The 27,639-nt window shown below is 42.9% G+C and overlaps 1 protein-coding gene across 1 annotated transcript in view; it reads right to left on the reverse strand.

Annotated features, from left to right (window-relative positions):
- Positions 1-27,639, reverse strand: part of pcdh15a (protocadherin-related 15a) — a 276,702-nt gene that overhangs the window by 198,778 nt on the left and 50,285 nt on the right. The window contains exon 3 of the mRNA XM_056436303.1: positions 831-949. Within this exon, the coding sequence (XP_056292278.1) occupies positions 831-921 (91 nt within the window). The 5' untranslated portion in view covers positions 922-949. The remainder of the gene's footprint in view (positions 1-830; positions 950-27,639) is intronic.

A 27,639-nucleotide genomic window follows, 5' to 3' on the forward strand; every position in this document is an offset into this window, starting at 1 on the left:
ATGTGCAGCCTCCTCTCAGCACCGTCTCTAAAGACCTGCCAAGCTCAGGCAGCTGAAATTCACTTTCAACTGGCATCTGCTGCATAGTCAGTGAGATGAGACAATACACGCTAAGATTCTCTCAATAATGTGGAAACTTATTCAGAAAAGTACAAAAAGAATCCTCTCAGCTTTATCAGTGAACTGTGTAGGACGTACGCTGGATTCATGCCATCTCTTTGACTAATTTTGCTAAACATTTCGTACATTTGAAAAGGGAGGATAGAACGGTTATTGTTAGAGCGAGAGCATTTGCACTGAATGGACGTCATAAAAAAAAAAACACACACCTGAGAGTGTCTCTTTAAAGACATCAAACACTCATTAAAGCTCTACAACGATGCGCTAACTTTTTAGAAAAGCCACACTATTGGAGCTGGTATGAAAAACCAACATTTCATTAACTGTAAGCTCGATGAAGCCAAGTGGTTGGCATGGTTACACATTCACGTGTCGGACTTTTCAGCTGGCGTTCGCATCCCAACATCTTTAACGGATGGAAACTTCTGACAAACAGTCGACATAAAATATGACGTGGAAAAAAATAACGAGGCCGTCGAGCTAAAAAAATTAATCATTTCAAGATATTTCAAAATTAGCTTTACGTTCGGTCCATTCAGCGAGAGTTATTAAAATTGTTCAAGTGGTCCACGCTTCAGTTTGGCACATTAACTACAACGTATCAGATATGCTGTTGTACGCCACACTGTGACAACAAACATGGACTCTCCCACATCACGACTTCCCTCTCAGCTGTAGTAAGTGACGTCGGGGCGGCCGGCTGCTCGTACCTTCGGTGTCCAGGCCCCAGCTGTGGGTCAGCAAGGAGAGGATTGCCATTCCGGTCCCCAGCCATCTGACGAGCCACCATCCCCGTCGCATCTTCTGTCGAGCCTTATTGCCTGCCCACCTGGACGGGATAGAAACGAGAACATTTTTCACTCATATCTCGGGAAGCCCTGCAGCACACACACACACACACACACACTGTATCTGCAGGATAACATTTTCAACTAGAACGGGCACTCGGTAGCAGTGGCGGTTCGTCCATAGAGGGCGCTAGGGCGCCGCCCCTCTTACAATTTTGAGATGAAAAAAAATCCTGTCAAAAAACCATTATATGCCAAATCATTTAAATAGTAAATATACCGTGTTGACGCGCTAAATGTGTGTGGCAGACCTTCAGCCTGTCAACAACCACTTAAGTTAATGTGAAAAAATATAATATATCGCCATTATCACGGAGAGAAGCCCCTCCCCTTTTTCGAGGCGATCTAACGTGTGTGTACGGCATCGAGAAAACATTTCAGTCGTTTCGGCAAGGACGGCTTCTCATTGGCGGATGAAACGTGAATCTTGGGTCGCAAAAATGTGTGCCATGGTCACGTGATTGGACTATTCGGCAGATCAGAGACCCGTATGTTCCCTCAGTCCATAGAGCAGTGTTGCCAGGTCCACGGTTTTCCTGCGGAATCGGGCTTGAAGTGTTGCGCGGGTTGAATTGTTTGTCCGTTGGTTCGGGTAGACCTATTTTTCATGTAAATTACATGAATATCTTTAAATAAAAATCGATATTTTAAATGAAATAATTTATTCATATCCAAATCCTACCAAACTGACTCCAGATCAGCACGTACACACATTTTACTTATGATAATATACTGTATCTAATTACACAAGGCCATTTTAGGACCTAGGTGAAATAACTTGAGGGAAAACTGCTTTTAATGCTGGCATACTAAACATATGTTGTTACTTTGTAGATCTTACAATACATTTGGCAATGATAGCAATGCTGTTGGACTTTAAAAGCAGTGTATATGGTTTGGCACGGGCATATTTTGAGTTCTGATATTGGGCTGGTTTTTGGGCTGGTTTTATTGGCCATTGGGCTGGTTTTGTCACACAGACCTGGCAACCCTGCTCACAATGGTTTTATATTGCTGAAGGTGAGTTGAGTGAAAAACGATGTCGCACTATTTTGGCTATATTCTTCAATAAAAATTAACCGTTTATGTTACATACAGTAATGGTCGCTAATACGATCACGGCGTCCAGCTGTCGTGTCATTTAGACCGTCAACATATACGTTTGGTGGCGGTCTCATTGAGCCACTTTGGCACCGTTTGTTTAGCTACATCCGGTCGCCCCGACGTATATTTTCCTTGTGTAAATTGTGTTGTTTTGCGTGTATAGGAAGTGGAAGTGCAAAGACAGATCAGAAGGTAAATGTGTGTGTTCTGTTGTCTTCTGCAGGTATGTGTTTCCCTTTTGTTCAAAGTTAGAATTTTCGCTGTTTCTGCTGAAATGACTCTAGCTCATGTAGTTATTTATTTTGTCCATTAGGGGTCTCTGTTTTCCCCTTGTATGTTACATGTCATGGTTTTTGATGATAATTGTTATTATTTAGATTTAATGTGGTCCTGTCTTCCATGGACAATGGTTTTATATTGCTGAGGGAAGTGGAAGTGCAGAGACAGATCAGAAGGCAAATGTGTGTGTTCTGTTGTCTTCTGCAGAATAAATAAGTGCTGGGAAAATCCACCATCTGAGCCGACTTCTTCCATGCCCGTTCCACATCAGTTACATCTGCTCTGAACCTCTTTCATGTGAGGGTGAAACTCTTTTATTTTGCAAACCTCTGAAACCCAGCCCAATGTTTCTTTAAGCTGCTCTGAACCTCTCATGTGTTGATAGTTGTTATTGGACAGTGTTGAGCACGCTGTGTTCTTGAAATAAAGCTTTGTTTTTTACTATATTCTACTCAAAACCTCTTTTCTTCTCATTGTTGAGTGCTATTTAAACCGCGTCGCCCAACTGCGCCCCCCCACAAAAAAAAACCAGCCACCACTGCTCGGTAGAGCGCATACCTTTGCATATCACAAGATTGGGCATTGAATTATGAAAATGTTGGCATTAGTTGCATGCCAATTGGATACAAATTGATCGCACTATGGTAAAAATAAGATTTTGACCTTTTCATGACCTTGACCTTGAGCTTTGACCCGATCGATCCCAAAATCTAATCAAATGGTCCCCGGATAATAACCAATCATCTCACTAAATGTCATGCGATTCGGTTCAATACTTTTTGATTTATGCTAATAACACGCACGCATACAAATACACGCCGATCAAAACATTACCTTCCGCATTTTCAATGCGAAGGTAAACATCATCATAATCTGGCGATCCAATTTTGTGTACAGACGATATAAAACAATCCACTGGATTATCTGGATCAATCCAAATGTATGCCCATGTTGATTCTGGATTACTCGCCACATCAAACTGGAGTTTCTAAATCACAGCAATACTTTGATGCATCGTTCATGCAGATTTAAGCGGGAAAACTCACATCAGTACATTAGTATTGTGTCATGGGGATAAATGCAGGATACAGTCGAGCAACTCCATGGATACCAATGTGTAATATCTGAATTTGCTTGATCATTTATTTCAGGCGAAAACCTGTTCCTGGTTTTCGTTTGGCGGGTTCACAACAAGTAGCACTCTATTTCTCCCTTCTCTGCCTGGCAATGGATGAGTGTTCAGTGTGTCGCCATGGAGAGCATGATGGGCCACAGGAGGTGGACTCGGGTGAACACGGAGCGCCCCTTTCCCAGTCAGACTGTCTCGTTACTCCAGACGAGCACCCGCACAACGGTTTACTTTTGCAATTCCAGATAGCCCGCAAACTAATAAATCCGCCAACGGACGCGTCTCGCTGGTGAGCTCGACTGGAACGGATGTAGACTGAGCCGAAAACACTGAGCTGGAGCGAAAGCCCCGTGAGGTTCGTTGCGATTTGCAATATTGGGCGATATATACCCAACGTTGGTGGAATATGACCAAATATAAAGACGTTTTAAAATCATGTTGCAAGTAATGCTCAAGCAGCTTCTCTGATGATTTGGATACTACTTCTGACTCATGGAATCCAAAGGGTTCTTACACATTTTGACCAATGGATTTTCAGGACTTTTCCATGACTTTAAACCAAATTTCCATGACCAAACTGAAATCTCAGTATATACATGAAAACTGTAGAACATTTTGCGTATTGAGAGCTATCGCTGGCTTATATTTTGAGCGTCTTTCTTTAAAAAATATATTAATTATTTCAAACTCTGCGTGAATGAACACGTGATTTTAACAAATTTCCAAGACTTTTCCAAAACTTTTATGATTTAAGTTTTTTCCATGACTTCTCCAGGCCTGGAAATGACCATTTCAAAATTCCATGACTTTTCCAGGTTTTCCATGACCGTACGAACCCTGAATCCAACCGCAGCCTCCACTCTCAAAGTCCAGCATAACTTTTTTTTTTAAAGTACTATACGGGTTTAGAGGGGGGGATATTTTACACATGAAGAAATACATTTCTTTTGGAATATACCATGAGACGTCATCGTTAGAAGTTATAACCTTTTTAAATAAATAAAAACGTGCAAGCAGCCAGCGCCTCGGAATCAAAGCGAGCTCCAAACATTCGGCTGAATCCAACTGGCTCTAATGAAACGGGCAAAGCAGCCCGTAGTTTGGATGTCGAGACTCGCCGCGCAGCGCACACACAACTTAATAGCACACAGCCTCCTGTCTGAGCCTCAGGAGGATCAATAGAGGGGGTTTCTGTCTGAGCTATTTGATGTCGCACCTTCCTCACAAGACTTATTCTCAGAGCAGGCGATAAGCTGTGAAATCAGCTGTCATAGCACATGCTAAAGAGACGGGAGCGTATTCACAAGTGTCACCGCTATCATATCAAAGCGTCGTTGAACACAATCCAAATCTCATACTATCAGCACTCAGTGAATCCTCTAGCTCGTGTCTTCCCCTCTCCTCCCCCCCCCCCTACTCACTTTCTCTTTCTTACAAATCTGTGCAGACGTCCACGCAAACAAATGTTTTACGCCGCTGCACCCGAACAACAGACTTATTGCGTGAGCAGCCTGTGGACGACGGGAGACGGCCGTGTTCTCTTCTCCGACGGTGCAACAGGAGCGACTTCACGCCGCTTTCCTATTTCCCTCGCTGCCTTCTCATCTCTCTGGCTCCCAGTGGTGTTCCCTTTTGAAGCAGATTTGACTTCCCCCCCTCATTCGTACATCTATCTTTCTTAACCGGGCTGAAAAAGAACCGCTTTGATCCTTTTCACATGAGAGAGCGCGGACCTGCCCAGACTGAAGCCACCCCGAAGAGGGAAGTCACTTCCTTCCGTACGGCTTCCTCCGAGTCGCCTCTCGGCGGACATGGGAACACTGCGCCTCGTGTGCAGAGGCGAACCACACGGTGTTCCTTCAAACTTAATGAACGGGGAAACTGGAGAGATTATTGACTGGTTGCAGGAAGAAACTAGAATGGGCACTCGGTAGAGCGCATACCTTCGCATATCACAAGATTGGGCATTGAATTATGAACATTTTGGCATTAATTGCATGCCAATTGGACAAAAATGTATCGTGCCATGGTAAAAAAAGAGTTTGACCTTTCCATGACCTTGACCTTGACCTTTGACCCGATTGATCCCAAAATCTAATCAAATGGTCCCCGGATAATAACCAATCATCCCACCAAATTTCATGCGATTCAAGAACATTTTGACCTGTTCATGACCTTTGACCTTGACCTTTGACCCGATCGATCCCAAAATCTAGTCAACTGGTCCCCGGATAATAAACAATCATCCCACCAAATTTCATGCGATTCGGTTCAATACTTTTTGAGTTCTGCGAAAGATTTTGACCTGTTCATGACCTTTGACCTTTGACCCGATCGATCCCAAAATCTAATCAACTGGTCCCCGGATAATAAACAATCATCCCACCAAATTTCATGCGATTCGGTTCAATACTTTTTGAGATTTGCGAATAACACGCATACAAATAAATAAATAAATAAATACACGGCGATCAAAACATAACCTTCCGGCATTTTCAATGCGAAGGTAACTAGAACGGGCACTCGGTAGAGCGCATACCTTCGCCACAGCCACATTTTGGCCTTTTCATGACCTTGACCCCGATCAATCCCAAAATCGAATCAAATGGTCCCCGGATATTAACCAATCATCTCACCGAATTTCATGCGATTCGGTTTAATACTTTTTGAGTTATGCGACTAACACTCATACAAAGCGTTCGTGAAGCTCTCAGGTCGATCCCACTCCGCACTACGTCAACGCAAGTCAATACATCGCAATGGAACCCCAACTCCCTTCGAGTTGAGTGGGTACGCCAAAATAAAAATGCTTGCCTACGTCTTCCATCATATCTCCTTGGTGACGAGGGGAAAATGTTGTGAACGTGTGATGCAGGAGGTGGACAAGAAAGAGCAGAGCGTGTTTAGGGTACGAAGCAATCACGGTTATGGATTACTCGAAAAGTCGAGGTGCGGTTCTTTATCCCCGAGTTGCAGGGGTTTTGTGCTCCCTAGATGGAGAAGAAAAACGCAATATGTCTCTTTCTTTCTTCGGCTGTCTTTGTTCCTTTGATCGCCTCTCCACCGGCATCACGTTACTTTCCCACCCCTTCCCGTTCGTGCGCTCCGGTGTCGGCAGCCTGTCGGAGACGTCTCGAGAACAGAAATCACCAACTTTGAACTCTTAAAAAACAACAGCGGGAAAGATGATATTAATAAAATGTACAAGAGGAAATGCAAAGTTTGGTGAAAAGTGACAACAGAAGGTAAGTAAGTAGCATTAACTGCTAAAAGCAACTTTGTGATTTCACAATCACATAAATATTCCATCCAGAAGTTAATTTGGTGTTCTTAAAATATGACATTTCTTCTTTGTGCTTTATATTGTAAATGCAGTAAATTAAATAGAAATTCCTCAACCAACTGCTGCATGAAGGGAACATACACGTCTTTGAATTCCATCAGTCGACTCTCCGCTCATCCACAGCCTGGTGCTGGATAAGCCAGCTGAGCTGCATTGTTTTAACTGGGCCTGAAGCTCGGGCTCATGGGATCCCAGTTTTAGCATCCAGAGAGTACCAGACCTGCCCAGTGGTTTAAATGGTAGAATTTAATCTTTAATCTTTTGGCTTCTAAGCCGCCTCACCCACCAGCATCTCCACGAAGATTCACGCACCTTCAAAATTAATTTCTAGTTTTCCAGCAAAGAGTGAAATGCTCCGAGGCAACTTCTGCATTTCATTTTCATTTCATTTATTTATTTGTACAGGGACCGTAAACATTAATCAACCCATGGGTAAATGTGTTAACGTTAGCTAAGGCTACATTTCAGCTTTGGTCCCTGTGGCCAGATGTTACAGCCTTCACTAAAGGAGAAAGAGGTGAACACGATAACATAATAAACTAGAACGGGCACTCGGTAGAGCGCATACCTTCGAATATCACAAGATTGGGCATTGAATTATGAACATTTTGGCATTAGTTGCACGCCACTTGGATAAAATTTACCGCGCTATGGTAAAAAGAAGATGTTGACCTTTTCATGATCTTGACCTTTGACCCGATCGATCCCAAAATGTAATCAAATGGTCCCCGGATAATAACCAATCATCCCACCAAATTTCATGCGATTCGGTTTAACACTGTTTGAGTTATGAGAGTAACACGCATACAAATAAATAAATAAATACACGGCGATCAAAACATAACCTTCCACATTTTCAATGCGAAGGTAATAACATTTTCAAATATGAGAAATACTAAGTGGGGAACATGGACCTCTTAAATCTTAAATCTGGAGCAGTACAATCTGATGGCGGTCCCACTCAGACAAACTCTTATCTTGACTGTTCAGTTTACAAACGAGTGCTGGGCTTAATGTTTCAAATCATTATCCCTGTATTTACATTTACCAACAGATACAAATCATGACGCTGCAAATGTTTAAATAAAATTGGATATAATAATCAAACGGATTAATAAAGCAAATAAGTGTATTCCATTGTTGTGTACATTACAGCAAACTCTTACAACAACTTCAGTCCCATGCGTTGGTCATTACCTTCGCATTGAAAATGCGGAAGGTTATGTTTTGATCGCCGTGTATTTATTTATTTGTATGCGTGTTACACTCATAAGTCAAAAAGTATTAAACCGAATCGCATGAAATTAGGTGGGATGATTGGTTATTATCCGGGGACCATTTGATTAGATTTTGGGATCGATCGGGTCAAAGGTCAACATCTTCTTTTTACCATAGCATGGTCAATTTTTATCCAATTGGCATGCAACTAATGCCAAAATGTTCATAATTCAATGCCCAATCTTGTGATTTGCGAAGGTATGCGCTCTACCGAGTGCCCATTCTAGTTTAATATAAATTGTGATTCATATAGCCAATACAAACCTGTACTAACCATACAAGCAGATAAGACAATAATTGGAACACATACATGTAGAATAGATACGGTAACAGGGCAGGCAGCTCAGCACTCAATCCCCACACACACACACACCCCACCTTGGTAAATCATGAATGAACTGTGATTAACCACAATTTATTAAAAAGCTGAGTTCAATTTCACCAGCCACACACACAGGCCTGATTACTGCCACTGTGACTGTCACATTGTTGTGTATTAGTCTAGCTTCAGCTTTTGTATTTCTGCTGATTGCATTTACGATTTAAAAAATCATAAAAATCGGGGAGACTATCTCGCAGAACAAAACATGTAATTACGTTTGCTGCCGAAATTATTTTCTGCAATAATCCCAAACCCGATGGAAATTCCCAGTATCTTTAAAAAAATAAATAGATAATATGTATTCACGGTGTGCAGGTAGTGACAGTGCTGGCTCCAGCGCTTTGACAGGTTGAGGGAGGGAGTCGTAGAAGGGAGGTGGGGAGGGGGAATTAAAAGCATCTAAACAGAGAACGGTACTCTACTAAATCTGAAATGGGGTGTTCTGGTCTCCTAAAATAGAGCCACATTGCACACACCCAATGAAACGTTATCTGCAAAATGAAGTCATTTCTCAGTCCCATTTTTATCATTTTGGTGAATGGCGTGACGGACCACATCATTTCTACTCAAGAAACGAAAATACAACATTTGGTTTTTGACATTTATTTACATGTATCTAGCATTGTATTCAGATATTTCACTGCTTTTGTGAACCTATGACCTTTGGTAAACCAATTTCAAACACCAAAACAGTTCGTCCACATGAGTAAAGGTGTGTTTTCAGAAGAGATATGAAGAATTTTTAAAAATCGAACTTACATTTTCAGCTTTAGGGCCATACTTTCTCTTTCCACTTGTACCTGAGGACAATTGTGCCTCATTATATAGAGAGCTGAGATTGTTCTGGAATTTGTTTTATGTATAACACATGGGTATGTGTCATATGCAAAAGCCTTTTAAAGGTGAATTTAACTTTTTTTGTAAAATCGAGAAAATGACCCCAGACTCCAGTGGGTTAATCGTCCCAGTTAATTACTAAAAAGTCCCAATAGATGACATCACAGGTGTTCAATGTCTAACCTTGGCCTGTAAAGTGATCTTTACTTGGCAATAACCAGCAAAATCAAGTTGTAACGCAACACCAGCAGCTCAACTCTAGCGTGTAACTCAAAACACACACACACACACACACACACACACACACAGCTAATTCGTCAAAAAAGAATTTAACAAAAGACAAATAAGTAAAGCAAATGTGAAATCAGTCTGGTTAAGAGTACTTAACCGGTAGAGAGCGATGTATTGCGTACTGTATGGGGTACTCAGTGGAAACAAGGGAGACCGGGTGCTCTAATGATGGGAGTGATTCGCCCTGACAGACCTTCCTGCAAATGGCTCACAGCCAGCTAGAGATAGCATTCAAATACAGAAAAGAAAGCAGGCTATACACATCCAGCCAAGCAGCTGGAGCTGAAGGCGTATCTCTCTCCAGTTCAGAGATACCGAGAATATTCATTAACTGATTAAGGTAAGGTATTCGATCACCGAGACGAGGAGACTTCTAGAAGATCTGTGTAACTCGTGCTCCGCTCGGCCGGGCCAGACCCTTCACTCACTGCAGACGCACCACTAGGGCAACCGTGACTCTCATATGACTGGGTTCTTACACATTTTGACCAGTGGATTTCCAGGACTTTTCCATGACTTTAAACCAAATTTCCATGACCAAACTGAAATCTCGGTATAAACATGAACAATTTAGAACATTTTGCGTATTTTGAGCGTACGCCGGCTTATATTTTGAGCGTCTTTCTTTAAAAAGCAAATTAATTATTTCAAACTCGACATAAATGAACATGTCATTATAACACATTTCCATGACTTTTCCCAAACTTTTATGATTTATGTTTTTTCCATGACTTTTCCAGGCCTGGAAATTACCATTTTAAAATTCCATGACTGTACGAACCCTGATATGAGAACTGAATGTTGAAACTGGACTGAACAGCAAGTAAACTGCAAACGTCATGCTGATTTTTTTTAACTAAACGAGCCGGTCAGTGACAGACAACAACAGTCCAGTTGCTTTTAAAATACATCGCTCACTTGCTGCCGTTTAGGAAAGACATTGTTTGATTTTCTCTCAAAGTCAGCCCTTCCTCCGAATCGGTGAATATGTAATGGTTTAGTTCATGTCAATCTAATGAATAGATCTTTTGAAACTTGACAACAAACGTTCTGAATGGGCACATATGTATGACCTGTTGCAATGTGTGTGAATGCAGTAGCTGACAGGAAGTAAACTTGCTAACAGAACTACCAGTACACACACCGCTGTACCCCTCTGCAACTCCACATTCCCTTTTGGTTTCATTAAACTATGACTTTGAGATTGCCTGCAAACTTCGGAGCTTTTGTTTCATTTTAAATGAAGTGTTTAACGATGCCTTACACGCCATTTGTGTCTTGACAAAGGGTTAGCCAATGGTGGGTTACATTCATCCAATCACACAATACGGCAGTGGTTCTTTCAGACACATCTGCCGTAAAAAAGCTGCATTATAGTTGTTTCACTTGACACCAGATGAAAAGAATAAAGCCACACAGCAGCACAGCTGATTCATTATTCTGGCGTACTTATATACACCAAAGCAGAGCTAAATGCAAATTGTAACTAGAACGGGCACTCGGTAGAGTGCATAACTTCGCATATCACAAGATTGGGCATTGAATTATGAAAATGTTGGCATTAGTTGCATGCCAATTGGATACAAATTGACCGTGCTATGGTAAAAACCGTAAACCTTTTTTGAAAATGACCTTTTCATGACCTTGACCTTGACCTTTAACCCGATTGATCCCAAAATCTAATCAAATGGTCCCCGGATAATAACCAATCATCCCACCAAATTTCATGCGATTCGGTTTAATACTTGTTGTGTTATGCGAGTAACACACATACAAATAAATAAATACACGGCGATCGAAACGTAAATATGACAATCAAGCTTGCACAAGCCACACCTGTGAGTCAAAAATGTGAGCAGCCCAATCTTACCCTTATCCTGATCTTAAAGGATTTATGCATTCGACACTTTTTAAAGCACCAAAATTAATTAGGATTCATACGATCGATGATAGTAGTATTTATCTCCGTGGGGTTTGGTAGTGGGTTGCAATCAACCTTAACCTTAAATTCAATTTACGTGGTGGTCTTCAATCACTTAGGCTGTTGGTGCTTCCCTCTGTGTGATGACGGCTATTGTGACGACTGATTATTAACCGAGTGCTCATTGCATGCATGTGGCAGTGTAAGAGAGCGGCCCTCAATGAGCACTTGACACAAAAAGGAGAAGCTGTTATGCGGTTGGTGTTCATTCCGTTTCCCCAATTATTTAACTACTTTTTTTTCCTGCCGACCTCTGACGAGGAGTGCATTTTCTTCTGCTCCGCAGCGGGCTGAGCGGCCCGGTGCCGATTCCAGGTGGGTTTGAGCCTGTGTCTTTCACCTGGAAACACTGACCCTAATGGGAACATGTATAAACGCCATTATGTGCTTTTGCAGTGCTGCTCGCAGAACATTCAATATTGGTAGATTATTTTATTGAACTATATAGCTGCCTCACAAAGAAAGTCTCCCGCTAATGGAAAGCTGAAAATGTGAAGTAGCGCGAGTCACACACGACAGCGTGGGAGTGAACGCATCCTCCAAACCACGGAGAACAATTACCGAGAAGTGAACGCAAAGACTTTAATGAGCAGCACGTTCTCTCTGGCCATCACCCGAACCACGCATGTATGGAGCCAATTTAGCACAAGAAAAAGCCCTGCTGCTTAATAGGACCACAGTATTCAGTTTTTTTCAATTCAGTTTATTTGTATAGCCCATTTTCACAAATTATGAATTCCCCTCAGAGTGCTTTACAATCTGTACATATAGACATCACATTCACCAAAACCTTACATCGGATCAGGAAAAACTCCCAAACAACCCTTCACGGGGAAAAAAAAGGGAAGAAACCTTAAGGAGAGCAACAGAGGAGGATCCCTCTCCAGGATGGACAGGTGTAATAGATGTCATGTGGACAGAAGGACATAGTGAGTGTTAAAACACATTCAACTAGAACGGGCACTCGGTAGAGCGCATACCTTCGCATATCACAAGATTGGGCATTGAATTATGAACATTTTGGCATTAGTTGCATGCCAATTGGATAAAAATTGACCACGCTATATGGTAAAAAGAAGATTTTGACCTTTTCATGACCTTGACCTTTAACCCGATCTATCCCAAAATCTAATCAAATGGTCCCCGGATAATAACCAATCATCCCACCAAATTTCATGCGATTCGGTTTCATATTTTTTTAGTTATGAGAGTAACAAGCATACAAATAAATAAATACACGGCGATCAAAACATAACCTTCCGCATTTTCAATGCAAAGGTAATGAATATGACAGTGTATGAATAGTTGGTAGTCGGCATATTCCACGATGGAGAGCGTGGGTTGCTTGTCCACAGTTGTGTGGCCGCAGTGGAAACGCACGTATTCACGTATAGTGGGACGATGACAAGCGACGCCAGGCCTGTGGAAACAGTAAGTAACAAGCGGGTATCCCCTTGTACAGACCAGGTCGGTTTTAACGATTAGGAAATATACTGTATAGCGAAAGGGTTACGGTTAAGCTGCAATCAGCAAGGGGATTTAATCATACTTCATTGCACATTTTGAGAACGGCTATTACGTATAATAAAGGAAAGCAGAATAACGTCATAAGAAGTAATGAGCCAAGTTTTTATGCCGCTGAATTATCTGTCGGGAAAAGTGATAACTGCACGACATGAGGGAACTTACTTTCGGAGCAGTCAGGCTGATGTGGATATAAAAGTGTGTACGAAGGGTGCACTAACATCTTCTGTTGAAGTCAATTTTACATAGTTTTTTCAAATATTTTTGTTTTTGATTACATTTTAGAACACTACATTAAAAAAAAACTAATTAAAAATTGAACCAAACACAAAATGCACAAATCAGCACAAGTGCATACATCATTACAATGTTTAAAAAGAATATAGTCGCACTCCATTATATTCCTGTGATTTCCCCTCTCCTTTATGATTGGAGCACCCGTCACAGGAAGCTGAAAAGTAAACTCACACGCAGCGCAGAAAGTGGATAATGTCAACAGAGCCCGGTGGTCCGCTAAACCTCTCATTTTCTCCAATTCAGAGCGAACGGGGCACAGATCTCAGAGGGTCGCCTTAATCCTCTCATGACCACATGTTCTATCTCTAAACCCACGCTGAGCTCAGTCCATGTGGGTGCCACCACCACTCTGCGCTGTCTGCTTAGCATCAGCAAAGCCCTCTCCGTGTCACATGGCGCACAGCGCTGCACAATGGGAACCACTGAGCCGCACGGACTTAAACACATGCGGCTGACCCCGGACAAGAGAACACTTTTTGGACTCTTTGTAAATCTTCAGTGGGTGACATTCAGCACCCGCTAGCAAGGCTGTGACGGTCACAAGGTACGCTCTTTGGAGTAATTAATCCAGCCGCAGTGGAATAGAATCCAAAGGGGAATGGTTCGGATTAGGAAGCAGGTGGTGAGGTATGTTTTGATTGCCGTGTATTTATTTATTTGTATGCATGTTATTCGCATACAAAAAAAGTTTTAAACCGAATCGCATGAAATTTGGTGGGATGATTGGTTATTATCCGGGGACCATTTGATTAGATTTTGGGATTGATCGGGTCAAAGGTCAAGGTCATGAAAAGGTCAAAATCTTCTTTGAATCCCATGACATTTGGTGGGATGATTGGTTATTATCCGGGGACCATTTGATTAGATTTTGGGATTGATCAGGTCAAAGGTCAAGGTCATGAAAAAGGTCAACATCTTCTTGAATCGCATGAAATTTGGTGGGATGATTGGTTATTATCCGGGGACCATTTGATTACATTTTGGGATCAATCGGGTCAAAGGTCAAGGTCATGGATAGGTCAACATCTTCTTTTTACCATAGCACGGTCAATTTTTATCCAACTAATGCCAATGTTCATAATCCAATGCCCAATCTTGTGATATGCGAAGGTATGCGCTCTACCGAGTGCCCGTTCTAGTTTTTGGTGCGTTTGTCTCGATGAGAAATATTGACGAGAATATATTCTTCACCGTCACGACCCAGAAGCGAGGCTGGTCGATATCTGTTGGCCAATGAGTAACAAGAAACTGCAACACAAAAAATACCTAAATAGGTTTGAGGTCATTTAGAAACAATGACACGTTTATTCTTCTTTAAAATCCCCTGCTCTATATGCATTTTGGTCGCAATAAAAAACCAAAAGCAAACCTATACTGTATTCTGTTTATGTTGCATTTATGTCTCATTAAAAAAAAATTGTCGGCCAATATATTGTGAAGAGATTGTTTTTGAACTCGAGTATTGGTTTTGTTATGATTCCCTGCAAAGGAATTCCTCGGTCAGTTCACTGGGTGCAGTTTGAGTTGCCGAGGCATCACAAATGCATGACACAGGACATCAGGAGAAGACTCCAGAGGACCGCGCATTACGTTTATTACGATACAAGGACTGCATTCTTTCATCTACCTAATATTTCAAAAATCAGGCACATCTCGTCTCAAAAAGATGCAGAAAAATTGGTTCACGCGTTCGTTACTTCTAGACTGGACTACTGCAACTCCGTATTATCAGGCTGCTCTAATAAGTCTCTTCGGTCCCTCCAGTTGATCCAGAATGCTGCAGCTCGTGTTCTCACTAACACTATGAAAAGAGATCACATCACTCCTGCACTAGCTGCTCTGCAGTCCCTGTAAAATCGAGAATCACCTTTTAAATTCTTCTCCTCACCTACAAAGCCTCGATTGGTGATGCTCCATCATATCCTAAGGAGCTTGTAGTACCACACTGCTCCACTAGGGAGCTGCGCTCACTAAATGCGAGGCTACTTGTAGTTCCTAGAGTCTTAAAAAGTAGCATGGGAGCCAGAGCCTTCAGTTATCAAGCTCCTCTTTTATGGAACCAGTACCAATGGTTTTGTTAGCGACGCGTTTTTGAGAGTGGCGTCTTGTGCGATTCAGCCCGTCAGTACCGGTAAGCTTCAACCCGGAAGATCGGACCTCAGCCCCATGTTCTCAAAATACACTCAAACATGGTAGTAAAAATTAAAAAAAGAAGATCTGCATCGGAAACCTGGTGATTAAATAAGACGGCACTAAATATCTGGAAGGCAGATTGTTTTGTTCGCTGCGTCAAGCGTATCAATGGTTCTAGAAAACCGAACATAAGGAACAGAACAGATCGTCCTAGGTTCAACCCGAAAGACGGATTCCTCTGGGTAAAAATGCTAGTGTGATAATGTTCAGACATGGGATGAGCCGTTTACATTTCAGCAGTGCTTCAGTGTGTTAAGGTCAGAGTAAGAATCTGTGAGAGTGGTCATTAACCGATATCTGCGTTTGGAAAAGACGCCGTGGTTTTGCTTGAAGCTGGAATTCAACAAGGCCTCGGCACCCTCGCCGTTCTTTCCTCTAGCGCGCGCCGCTACAGCCGAGAGGCCGTCCTCGCCTTCCGCGAGACACAATGCGATGCAGAACAATGTTTTCAGATCAGGTGGTTTCTTAGGAAATGCCACAGGGGGATAATCCAATATCGCTGAACAAACACAAGCCACGTGTACTGAGTGTCCTGGGAGTGGACGTGGACATGGTGGAGGAGTACAAGTACCTGGGCGTCTCCATCGACAGCCGACTGAACTGGAAGGCCAACATCAACGCTGTGTACAAGAAGGGGATGAGTCGACTCTTTTTCCTGAGAAAGCTTCGATCCTTCAACGTGTGCAGCAAGATGCTGGAGTTATTCTACCAGTCGGTTGTCGCCAGTGTGCTGCACTTTGCCATTGTCTGCTGGGGGAGCAGCATCGGAGCCGGTGACACCAGCCGTCTTAACAAACTGGTTAGGAAGGCTGGCTCCATCATCGGCTGCCAGCTGGAGCACCTGGAACAGGTGGTGGAGAGGAGGTCGTTGAAGAAACTGGTGTCCATATTGGACAACCCGGACCACCCTCTCCACCACCTCCTACAGGGACAGAGGAGTACTTTCTCCAAACGTCTCCTCACGCTCCGCTGCCACAAGGACAGATACAGGAGAACATTCCTGCCGACGGCTATGAGGCTCTACAACAGTTCACCTCTTGCCAGATCACCCTAACCCTTCTTATATTTTGTGTTTTTTTATTTTTATTCTTGTGTGTTGCTGCTACTGACTCGACAAATTTCCCCTTGGGGATTAATAAAGTATATATCTATCTATCTATCTATCTACTTTCACATACACACACACACACACACACTCACCGAAATGCCTAAACAGACTCGAAATAATTAGATTATTTTCCTTTCTTTTGTGGTCTATCTTATGCATTTTTCATTTTATGTTCATAATTTTGTAAAATGATAAATATTATATACGGTAGGTGGAGGCTTCAAATAAGCCTAGTTAGCTTGTTGTTTCTTCCTGCACTGTGATATTCATTTATCTCTGTTGTTTTTATTTCATTTCATTGTTTGAATTAAAAATAAATAAATAGTAATGTCTGTGGAGATGCTCCAGTTACACCGCTGTGAAATCAGCCAGTGCCCTGAAGATATACACAAACGCATCCATATAAAAGGCTGGTTTATGTATTGTATGCAGTGTGTTGCAGGAGCGAGTCCTAAAACCGGAATATCAGTTCGTATTTTCCTCATCTCAAAGTTAACAGGATTCTTGAATGTGTTTTTGGTTCGACAGCTGAAATTATTTCTGCGGTTAACACCAGCATAATGTAGGGATGATGTAAGCAGAATGTAAGCAATCTGGGGGTGGAAAACATAATATGATGGTGTTATAATAAACTGAAATAGTTAGAACAATGGTTTCAGAAAGTTGGGCCCAGTGTAACAGTTTAGCTCCACGCCTTCCTTTTTGTAATAGTTGTTTTCATCCTGTCACACCATCTCATCAGTCCAACTCCCCTCACCTGCCTCTGATCACCTCGTTAGTCCCTCATTCCCTTCACCTGGTCCTCACGCCCTTCTCACCTGCAGCCCATCCCCTCATTAGTCCCTCACTATTTAGCTCCCTCACTTCCACTTGTCCTCTGCCAGATTGTCTTGTGTTTTCGTGCCAAGTTCTCCAGCGTTATTAGAGTATATTCCTGACCTGCATGTTCTGACCCTGCCTGCCCTGACCTCTGATTCTCTGCCCCGCCCCTTTTTGGACTTGTTTGCTTCTTGGACTGATCTCCCGGTTTTGACCCAGCCTGTTTCCAACCAAAGACAGTAATCTTTGTTCCTCCTGTCTGAGTCGTGCTATTGGGTCCACTCTAATAGCGTCGTGACACCCAGTGGTGTCTCCACAATCGACAAATAGATAATGCAAATGCCCCAAATTAAAATGAAACAAAAGAAATGTATGCCTCTCTGCAGCACGGAGAAAAGGGTGGATCAAACCTTCTTTTGTTCTTTGTCAATAAACTTGGAATTACAAAGTAAACTAGAACGGGCACTCGGTAGAGCGCATACCTTCGCATATCACAAGATTGGGCATTGAATTATGAACATTTTGGCATTAGTTGCATGCCAATTGGATAGAAATTGACTGCGATATGGTAAAAAGAAGATTTTGACCTTTGCATGACCTTGACCTTTGACCCAATCAATCCCAAAATCTAATCAAATACTCCCCCGATAATAACCAATCATCCCACCAAATTTCATGAGATTCGGTTTAATACTTTTTTTGTTAGGCGAGTAACACGCATACAAATGAATAAATAAATAAATACACGGCGATCAAAACATAACCTTCCTCATTTTCAATGCGAAAGTAACAAGTAAATGGGTCATAGGCCAACACACATGACGCATATATTCTCCAAATCAGAGCCTCCATATCCACTCGATACCTTTGAAGGGAGGAGCAAACTCAAACATATGTTGAATCACGAGTTACAATATGTGACGTGTGGCCCTCAGTTAAGCAGAAAATGGTGACGCGTTGGCTTTCGTATTATTATTTGACTTCTGCATAATAGCTCCAGTACACTTATTAAAAGTTGCTTAATTTCCGCAAAAGTGAATCCATACCGCAGCTGTATTGTAGTCTTTAGTCTATTGTCCGACTCAACGACGAGATGACGGCTTCAACAAAGCGCCGACGCACAATGACACCGGCACTGATGGACTGAATGCAGAGAGATCATATCGCATGATACGTTTCAACATTGAATTAGTTCCCTACGCATATAATCAGTCGACTGACAGGCAAAACATGCGATGAATCCATAATTGACGGTAATAAGGATGGCTGAATGATGCTTAAATGTGAGGCCGAGAGACACGAGGGCAGAAATACAGACAACCTGAGACTAATGGGGGAGGAAGAAAAGGATGATAATTAAAGTAGAACCATTCAAAGTGCATACGCCACTCCCCTGGTACAGAGATCAGATCGCCCTTCGGTCTCATGGACGACCCCCGTGTCTATGACACTGCGGTCTCCTACTGGTTCGGTACTAATGTTTCCCGTTTGCCCATTTCATTCCACGACAGCGTGGCGAAGTTTACGACATCTGATACCGAGCCACTGATCTGATAATGGTGTTCTCGCTGTGCAGTACGTGCGCTTCCCCCGCATGGAAACGGGGAGAGAGAAGGCGGTAAATCGTTACTCAGGCGTCGCAAACCCCACATCTCCACTGAATATGGGAAAGAGCATCACTGGAAATTGAAACACCGGGAAGGAAGTGAAAAGAAAGAAAGACGCATTTCGCGATCGCTCCCGTTTCCGCTCACTGTACACTTCGGGCCCCGAATAATCTCAGGCGTCGCTACCCACGAGTCTTTTATGAAATACTATTGAAATGGTTACCCTGAGCTGTCCATTGTGCATATGAATGAGGATGTATTTGCTGAATTATAAGTGTGTTATGATAGTAATGCACCGTCGGGGAAAATGTGTTTCGTCTGATCATGAAATCCCACTTTCTTAATTCATCCCGTTTCTTCACTTTGGAAAACGTGGGAGCAAAGATTCAGAATCGAAAACGAAGCGGGTACTGAATTCAGAAATGTCAAACCCGGTCAACTCTACGGCGCTAGAAATAAGACAAACAATAGAAACAACAATAATATAAACAAGAAAGATGAAAATAGTGAGAGACTAAATAAAAACTAGCATCGCAGGTTAAAAGCAGACATTTCAAATGTACGCTTGCGGTCCATTTTTACTGCTTCCATCAGTGTCCTCCAAAATATTCGACACCATTTCAAATGTAAAATGTCAACGCTGTGGTTACAGCTGAAGGAAACCTTTGATATTCCATCATTTAAAACATAAACCATTGGGTCCTACTCTTGGAGGGTATAAACATGTGGGAGGGGATGGGTGGGAATGTTTGGCGGGTGTGTATGTGGATAGATTTGGATGTGTGCTGATTTTATTTTGTTGTAGATATATATATTTTCTCGATGTCAAGGAATAATCTGTTTGTGGAAAATGCAAAATATAAAGTTATAAAAACACAAAACATAAACCCACCTTCTAAAAACAACAAGATTGAGTCATACGGTTTGAAATCAACACCAAAAAGGCTAAATATTGCCTGTTTAGCCAAAGCTTGAGACACCGTAGCGTATTCCTCTCCGCCATAGACCTCCATTTAATGTGCCGAAATATCAAAAGGGAGATCAACGTGGCACACGATTCTACTGCGTGACATTTTGCTTCCTTACAATGACTGTGTTTATTGGAGATGATCGTATTCGGTCCCGGTGCTGGAAAAACTTGCTCGCACACCAATTCTGTGGCAACGAATGCACAACATCTTGATATTAGTATCGTTAGTATATATTATATAATGACCATAGATTGTTGCCGACCTCGACCTAACTAGCGACGGCTGATATTACCAATATTGCCGATACTACAACAGCTTTAACGTCGACATTTTATTCGGTTGGTCTGGAGATTGTTTTCTGCCTTCAGTTCTCAAGGGCTGCAAAAAAAATTAGCGCAGTCGCATTCGCTTCATCACCAAAATGCATTTTGTGTGAAGCGCTGATGCAACAGACAAGATTAGATCATTAATCAGCCGTGGAATTGCAGCCCTTGTTAATTATCGTTTGATCTCACACTGACACACACGCACACACACACACAAACACACACCTGGTGTGAGCACAAGTAATAAAGAGGTAAAGACTAACTGAATGCAAACTGCTCACCCCGAGCGTGAGGAGCCTCGAGCTGTGTGGCTGTGGATTGCTGAGCATCGCATTTCAATATGGAAAGATAACGCTGAGGTGGAAGAACATGGAAAGCCATTCTGTTCTCTAACAAGCTTCTCCATGGAAACACGGCCGGCGACATCGAGCGGGGGCGCCCAATCATTAGTCTCGTTGAGACTTCCACCTGTACGAGCCACGCCCCCGGAGGCTTTCCTCTCCAGTCTCTGGTATGAACACGATCTTCCATCACTTCTTTGGATAATTCCCCAGTGCCTTATGGATTGTTCTGGAATGTTTGATGTATAACACGTGGGTATGTGTCACATGCAAACGCCTTTAAAAGGTGAATTTAAATTTTTTTGTAAAATGGAGAAAATGAGCCCAGCCTCCAGAGGGTTAACGTGACATATGTCAGTTTACCAAGGCCACTGGTTCTGCTGTTCAGTGGTAAAGATGACAGGACCAATGGGGTCTCAAATATACTTCTTTTTTTTTACTAATCTGGATGTTTCACTGAAGAAACAATTTATCATCCACAATATTAAATACTTCGCTGGCACACTATAGGTAGGAGCCTCTTTGAAAACACAGCTCTGTGTGAAGTTTGGTCTTTAAAAAGAAAAAGAAAAAACTTTTAATCGCGATTAATGAATTTCAAAATGTGCGATTAATTAGTTAATTTTTTTTAATCGATTGACAGCCCTAGTATTAAACTAAACTACAACTAGCATAAGAAACAACTAACATATCAAAATATAACCTAAATAAGCAATAATTAATCAATATTGCTTTACAATAAAACCTAAATACAAATGTTAAATTAAATAGCTCCAACAACCTCTTTACAGAAGTCCAGCCACTATTGAAGACCCCCTTAAGCTTCCCGTCTTCCATTATGACATAACAATGGTTTACACCTTTTGCCCATCCTGAACACTTTCTCCAAATAAATCAGCAACTATTCTGATAATCGATCATTCATTAAAAGTCAATCAAACATGAACAAATATAGATTCTAAATCAAAAAGGCCAATTGCAGCTGCTCATTCGTGTAAATGTGCTGATCCTCTTCATGAATTGGATTCAAAATGAAACATCTCTGGGCTTTAAACAAACAATTTGAAGAGCTCATGGGCTTCAGATCATTGTGATGTGCATTATATTAAGAAAAAGTAAATGTATTGACAATGAACATAATTGGTGGTTACAGTCCTGCATACAGTATATGTCTTCTTAAATCACAAAGATGATATATTGTAAATCTTTTTAAAGTTAAATGACTAACTTCTATGTCAAATATTAAACAACAATGTCTGTTTTTTGGACAATTCTTTGAACAGAATGCTGACAAATCAATAGTATGTAATTGCGTTGATGTAAATACATGTTAATTCAATATATTAGCCGACATCAGTGGTTCTCAAACTGTGGGGTGCGCCCCTCTAGTGGGGCGCCAAGGCATTACATGTGGGGCGCAAGGGGAAATACAGATTTGTTTATTTCAAGACCTTTATTGAGAACTTCCCATATTACAAAGTACACCGACATACAACTAAGTGATTCATAAATAAAAAGTGAAATGCCTGTACCGTGTAAATGTTTAAGTTACGGCGTTGCTGCTGCTGCCCTTCAAAACAAGAGCTCAACATGGAGCTTTATTGAGAGTGGCCGTATCAAGCCTGCAACCCCGTTTTAAAAAGAGGTGTAGTGGAAAGCTCATTGCGGCGTATAATAATGATAAAACGTGACGACTCACACATATCTGCAATAGTTTTGCCTCGTTTTGAAAAGATATGCAGAGTAAAACTCGGTCCAACTCTTTATGCCAAATATTTGAACTTTTTTTGTTTAGTTTTTCACAGGTTGCACTCTGTTATTATCTTTAAAAGACAGAGTGCAAAACAGGTTGATTGCAGCCACAATAAGATATTCCTTTGCTAAATACGAGTTATGTTTGCTCATTACCTTGGCATTGAAAATGCGGAAGGTTATGTTTTGATCGCCGTGTATTTATTTATTTATTTGTATGCGTGTTCCTCACATAACAAAAAAAGTTTTAAACCGAATCGCATGAAATTTGGTGGGATGATTGGTTATTATCCGGGGACCATTTGATTAGATTTTGGGATTGATCGGGTCAAAGGTCAAGGTCATTGAAAAGGTCAAAATCTTCTTTTTACCATAGCACGGTCAATTGTTATCCAATTGGCATGCAACTAATGCCAACATGTTCATAATTCAATGCCCAATCTTGTGATATGCGAAGGTATGCGCTCTACCGAGTGCCCGTTCTAGTTTAGAACTGTTTATATTCTCAGAAAGTGATCAAAAACCTGTCTCCGTTTTGTGTCTGATGGAGCGATCTGGTTTCATTGAAAGTGATTGCAAAGTAATTATATTATTTGAAAAAGCACAGGAGGAGTCACAAAGAGTTGTATCAATAAAAAATCATCATGGATCATTTTGTTAATATTTTGCTGGGGCGTGACAGAAACAGTTTGAGAACCACTGGCTACCTGAGCCGCTATAGGGTTCTGTGATATGACAATAATAATGTTTACAGGTAGATTGTGAGTATCGCCCCACAGTCCATCATCTGCAGTTCTATGGCCAATGCCTCCCCTTCAGACGGCGGTGCAACGCTGCTGTATTTTTAGTGTTTTTAGCTGTGCTAGCCCAGGGGATATTCAGTTAAAACAGATCCCTATTGTTCTTCGAGAGGATGTAATGCCGCCCCCACGGCGAGTTTAATGTCGGGTGAGCATAGGGCCAGTCTCCGTTTAAAAAATGGCATTTTAATTCCTACCTTGTTCGTCCACAAATGGTCATATAATAACTAAGGAGGCAATTTGGCCCTTTGTGCTCTGATTAAATTGCCATCCAGTTAAAACACCAATCACACTTTTATCTGAGTGAAAATTCATCTCCTGGCATTTGTCCTCGTGCTCTTCACAGCTGTTTTTGGAATAAGGGGATAATGACAATAACTGGCGAACCGGCTTCTGAAGTGACGTATCTTATTTTGAAGCACCCGGGCGGTGGATCAAATTTACGTTCATGTGAATAGTTGTCGATGTGGATTTTAGGAAGTGTAACATTTAATTGAAAAAAAATGCGGTGTATTGGTTCGTGTTGTTCTTATAAAGAAAAACTGAAATAACAATAAAACTATACATTGATTTGTACATCGACGACTTCTACTGCGCTGTTCCTGACATTTTCAGACAGAAACAATAATTGGTTCGTATGTCTTTCAAATTGAATTTTTCACTTTTGCGGTTGGTTGAGTATCTAGAACAGAGTAGAAAAAGCCAACATTACTTCTACCTACCTAGAGTGTACAAGTGTACACCAGTTCCGGTCACAGAAAGTGCTCATACCTCGAGTGCAAAATTCTTAAAATCACTGCCCACTGAAAATAATATGTATAATATAATAAGTGCTTCTAAAAGAAAAGAAATTCAAGGACATCATGTCAGGGCACCTGATGAGTGTTATATTCTCCTCTGCAGGGCGTTGGGCTCAGCCTTAGACAGAGGGTCAGGAGCTCGGACATCGGGAGGAAACTTGGAGTTGAGGCCCTATTTCTTTGTGTTGAAGGGGGTCAGCTGACGTGGTTCGGACGTCGACTCAGGATGCCTCCTGGGCGACCTCCCACTGGTAGGAGACCCCGGGGAAGACCCAGAACACGCTGGAGGGATTACATCTCCCAGCTGGCCTGGAAACCCCTCCGATCCCCCAGAAAGAGTTAGAAAATGTTGCGGGTGGGAGGGGAAGCTGGGGTCAGCCGGCTCGGCCTGCTGCCAGCGCAACCAGACACCGGATAAGTGGAAGACTACGGATGGATGGATGGATGGACGTCACACAGGGTTGATGCACGCATTATACGCATAATAAAGAAGCCTCTGAATGATGATCTACCTGTGGATTGTAAATGTAGAAGCATCAGCTCCTCTGAGCTTTAGACAAGTCCTTACTTGAGGGTTTTATGTTCTGGAATGTCATTTCTTCACCAAATGGCCACTTGGAAGGCTCGGGCGTAAGAAGTCATTTGACACTAAAAGCTTTTTCCATTTACATTACGGTAAAAAAATATCCCTGGATAACACTGCTTCCTCACAGGAAACTGTGAATTACCATAGCAAGCATAGGTACAGCTAATAGCATCAATTAGGTCCATTCTATTCAAGTGTCCAAGCGCGCCTAAATGGAAAGCAGCCATCAGTAATTACAACTCATTACTTTTGCTGTGACATGTCAAAATGTCCGCAGAGAAAAACAACTATTCTGGGAATCGAGATAAACCGAAGCAGTAGCGAGATAACAATGTGAAGGTAGGGTTAGTAACAAAAAATAGCAAACCGTTATCAACAAACGGCTATAATGAATGATTTATTCCGGTTGGCTGAATAGCGTTTGGTTTATCGCCTTTTGGCTGATGAACGTTCCGTCAATGGGAACATGAGGGATCAAGAGGAACTGTCGAGTTAGACTGCTGTGTACATGATGACTCGATGCTCTGCTGCTGCGTTTAGCGAGGTTTAACATGTTTGCGAGTGTGTATGCAAGTTATTGTAACTCCCTTTCAAGGCTCCATCCTGGAGAGGGATCCTCCTCTGTTCTCTCCTGAAGGTTTCTTCCCTTTTTTTTTCCCCCTGAAGGGTTATTTGGGAGTTTTTCCTGATCCGATGTGAGGTTTTGGGGCAGGGATGTCTATGTGTACAGATTGTAAAGCACTCCGAGACAAATTAGTAATTTGTGAAATTGGGCTTTACAAATGAATTGAATTGAATGTAATTGGAGTTTAAAGTGCTGTGTTTGAGCTCAACCCTTCCATCGAGCAAGAAATGACACGTGCAATAAATTGAATCGATAGTCGGTGACTGCATCATTATTACTGTATTTTTCCATTCAACATAAATTATAGCATCTGCCTCCAATTTACCTCAGACCCCCAGCAAAATCCCCAACACCACCAGTGCAGGGCTATACTGGTGTGAGGTGAGTTGGTGTTGGTCTGCCTTTTACTTTAAAAGTGAACAGCCTGTATTCTGCAATCCCTTCAGGTTTGAAAACGGTTTCCAATGAAAAAATGAAGAAGGAAAAAAAAGCAGCTGTCGAGTGAGCTATGGCTCACCTCGGGACCAAATCATCCACGTTACACCTTCTTAACAATATGCCCTTGCGAGCCTAGGAGACCGGGGGACTTGGTTTGGAAGCGGCGCGCAGGGGGAAGCTCGTGCACGCGCCGATCATCCACAGTGAACGAAGGAGCGTTTGGAGAAGAAGAAAAAACTTCACCCTCCAAAAGATTAGCGGCGCGGATCAGAGTTGAGGTGAAGGAGCTGCGCCGTGCCGACGGATTACTCCTCTCACGGGGCGGGACGCGACACAACGCGGGGGAGACCGTATTGGCATTAACGCGTCGCCCCCAACAAGCCCCCGTGTCACCGGCCGAACAGACAATTACGCAGCGAGCACCGGGGGGGACATTTGGATTGTATACGCGTGCGTATTGTAACGCCCCATGTGGCGGCTCAACGAAGGCGCCCAAAACACAACGTCCACAACACTGGGAAACTTCTCACCATGTTTTGGGCTCCTTGAAGTACGCAAGTCCCCGAAAAGAAGCCCCAAGCAGCGGCCGGCAGGGCAGCGGCGGCAGCCTCCTCCTCGTGGTGTGCTGCCGCCCCGGTGTCACGGCGAGAGTCCGCGACACGTAACGGTCGGGATGTATCCTGGGTCTGACGCGAGAGAGAGGACTGCGCGCAGCAGCCCGCTTCAAGTCACTCTCCTCTCTCTCTCTCTCTCTCTCTCTCCTCCCTCTCTCTCTCCCTCTCCTCCCTCTCTCATGACGTAGGAAGCAGGTAGGCTAATCTTATTACGATACCGGTCAGCAAAGGTGATCCCGGCTAAAGCTCCGTTCCCCCTCCTCCCCCACCTCGTATCTGCTAGATATGCACTGAGCCAACTCCCCCCACACACACACACCACCCCTGAGACAGATGCATCATATTATAACAGTGTGGTGACACGTAATGTAACATAATTCACCTTTAGGAATAGTGTTGCCACACGGACTGATTAAGTGGTAACACAGGGGGAGGCAGGTCATTCCTGCTAACTCGCTATGCTAGGCAGTTGTGTTGTTAAGGTTCTCTGCCTGTATGGATATTAAAGATTGGAATTCGATCCTGAATACTCCGCCTCCGACTCCGTATCTCCGGTACTACAGTGGTGACCCTGACGTTTCTAGGAAAGTTTCCAGAAACTTAGTGAACATGGCAGAGCGTGATGTTTATGTAAAGTTGCCGGAGTTTTGGGAGCATGCGGCGGAGGCATGGTTTGCCCACGTGGAGGCACACTTCGCCTGCCGTCAGGTCCGTGACGGGGACGCAAAATACTACCTAGTGGTAACGGCGCTGGGAAGTTCCACATCGTCCAGGTTGGTGGGATTCATCGCTGCTCCCCCGCTACAGGGCAAATACGAGGCGATTAAAGAGCTCCTCCTTAAGACATTTAGCTTATCTGCTAAGGAGAGAGCCCGCCAGATTCTTGACATTCAGAGCCTGGGGGACAGCAGACCGTCTCATCTCATGGAGAAAATGCTGAATCTGCTCGGGGGGGAAGATCCCAGATATTGTTCATGGAGGTTTTCCTGCGCCGCTTGCCACCCGGGTCCAGACGGCGCTGGCCAACACGGCCATCACAGACCCCGCGCCTTGGCTGAGGAGGCGGACCGCTTTCCTGGCGGCACGAGAGCCAGAAGCGGGCGTTAGCTGTGACGCCGGCGGCCCGTTTACAGGCAGGGCGGCGTGGCGGCGGCGGGCGCCTATGTCTAATCAGCGTGGAGACACCGGACAGTGCTTTTACCACGCACGTTTCGGGACAAAGGCAAAGAAGTGCATCGCTCCATGC

Source organism: Pseudoliparis swirei, chromosome 17, assembly GCF_029220125.1.
Source record: "Pseudoliparis swirei isolate HS2019 ecotype Mariana Trench chromosome 17, NWPU_hadal_v1, whole genome shotgun sequence".
NCBI classification, from domain to species: Eukaryota; Metazoa; Chordata; class Actinopteri; order Perciformes; family Liparidae; genus Pseudoliparis; species Pseudoliparis swirei.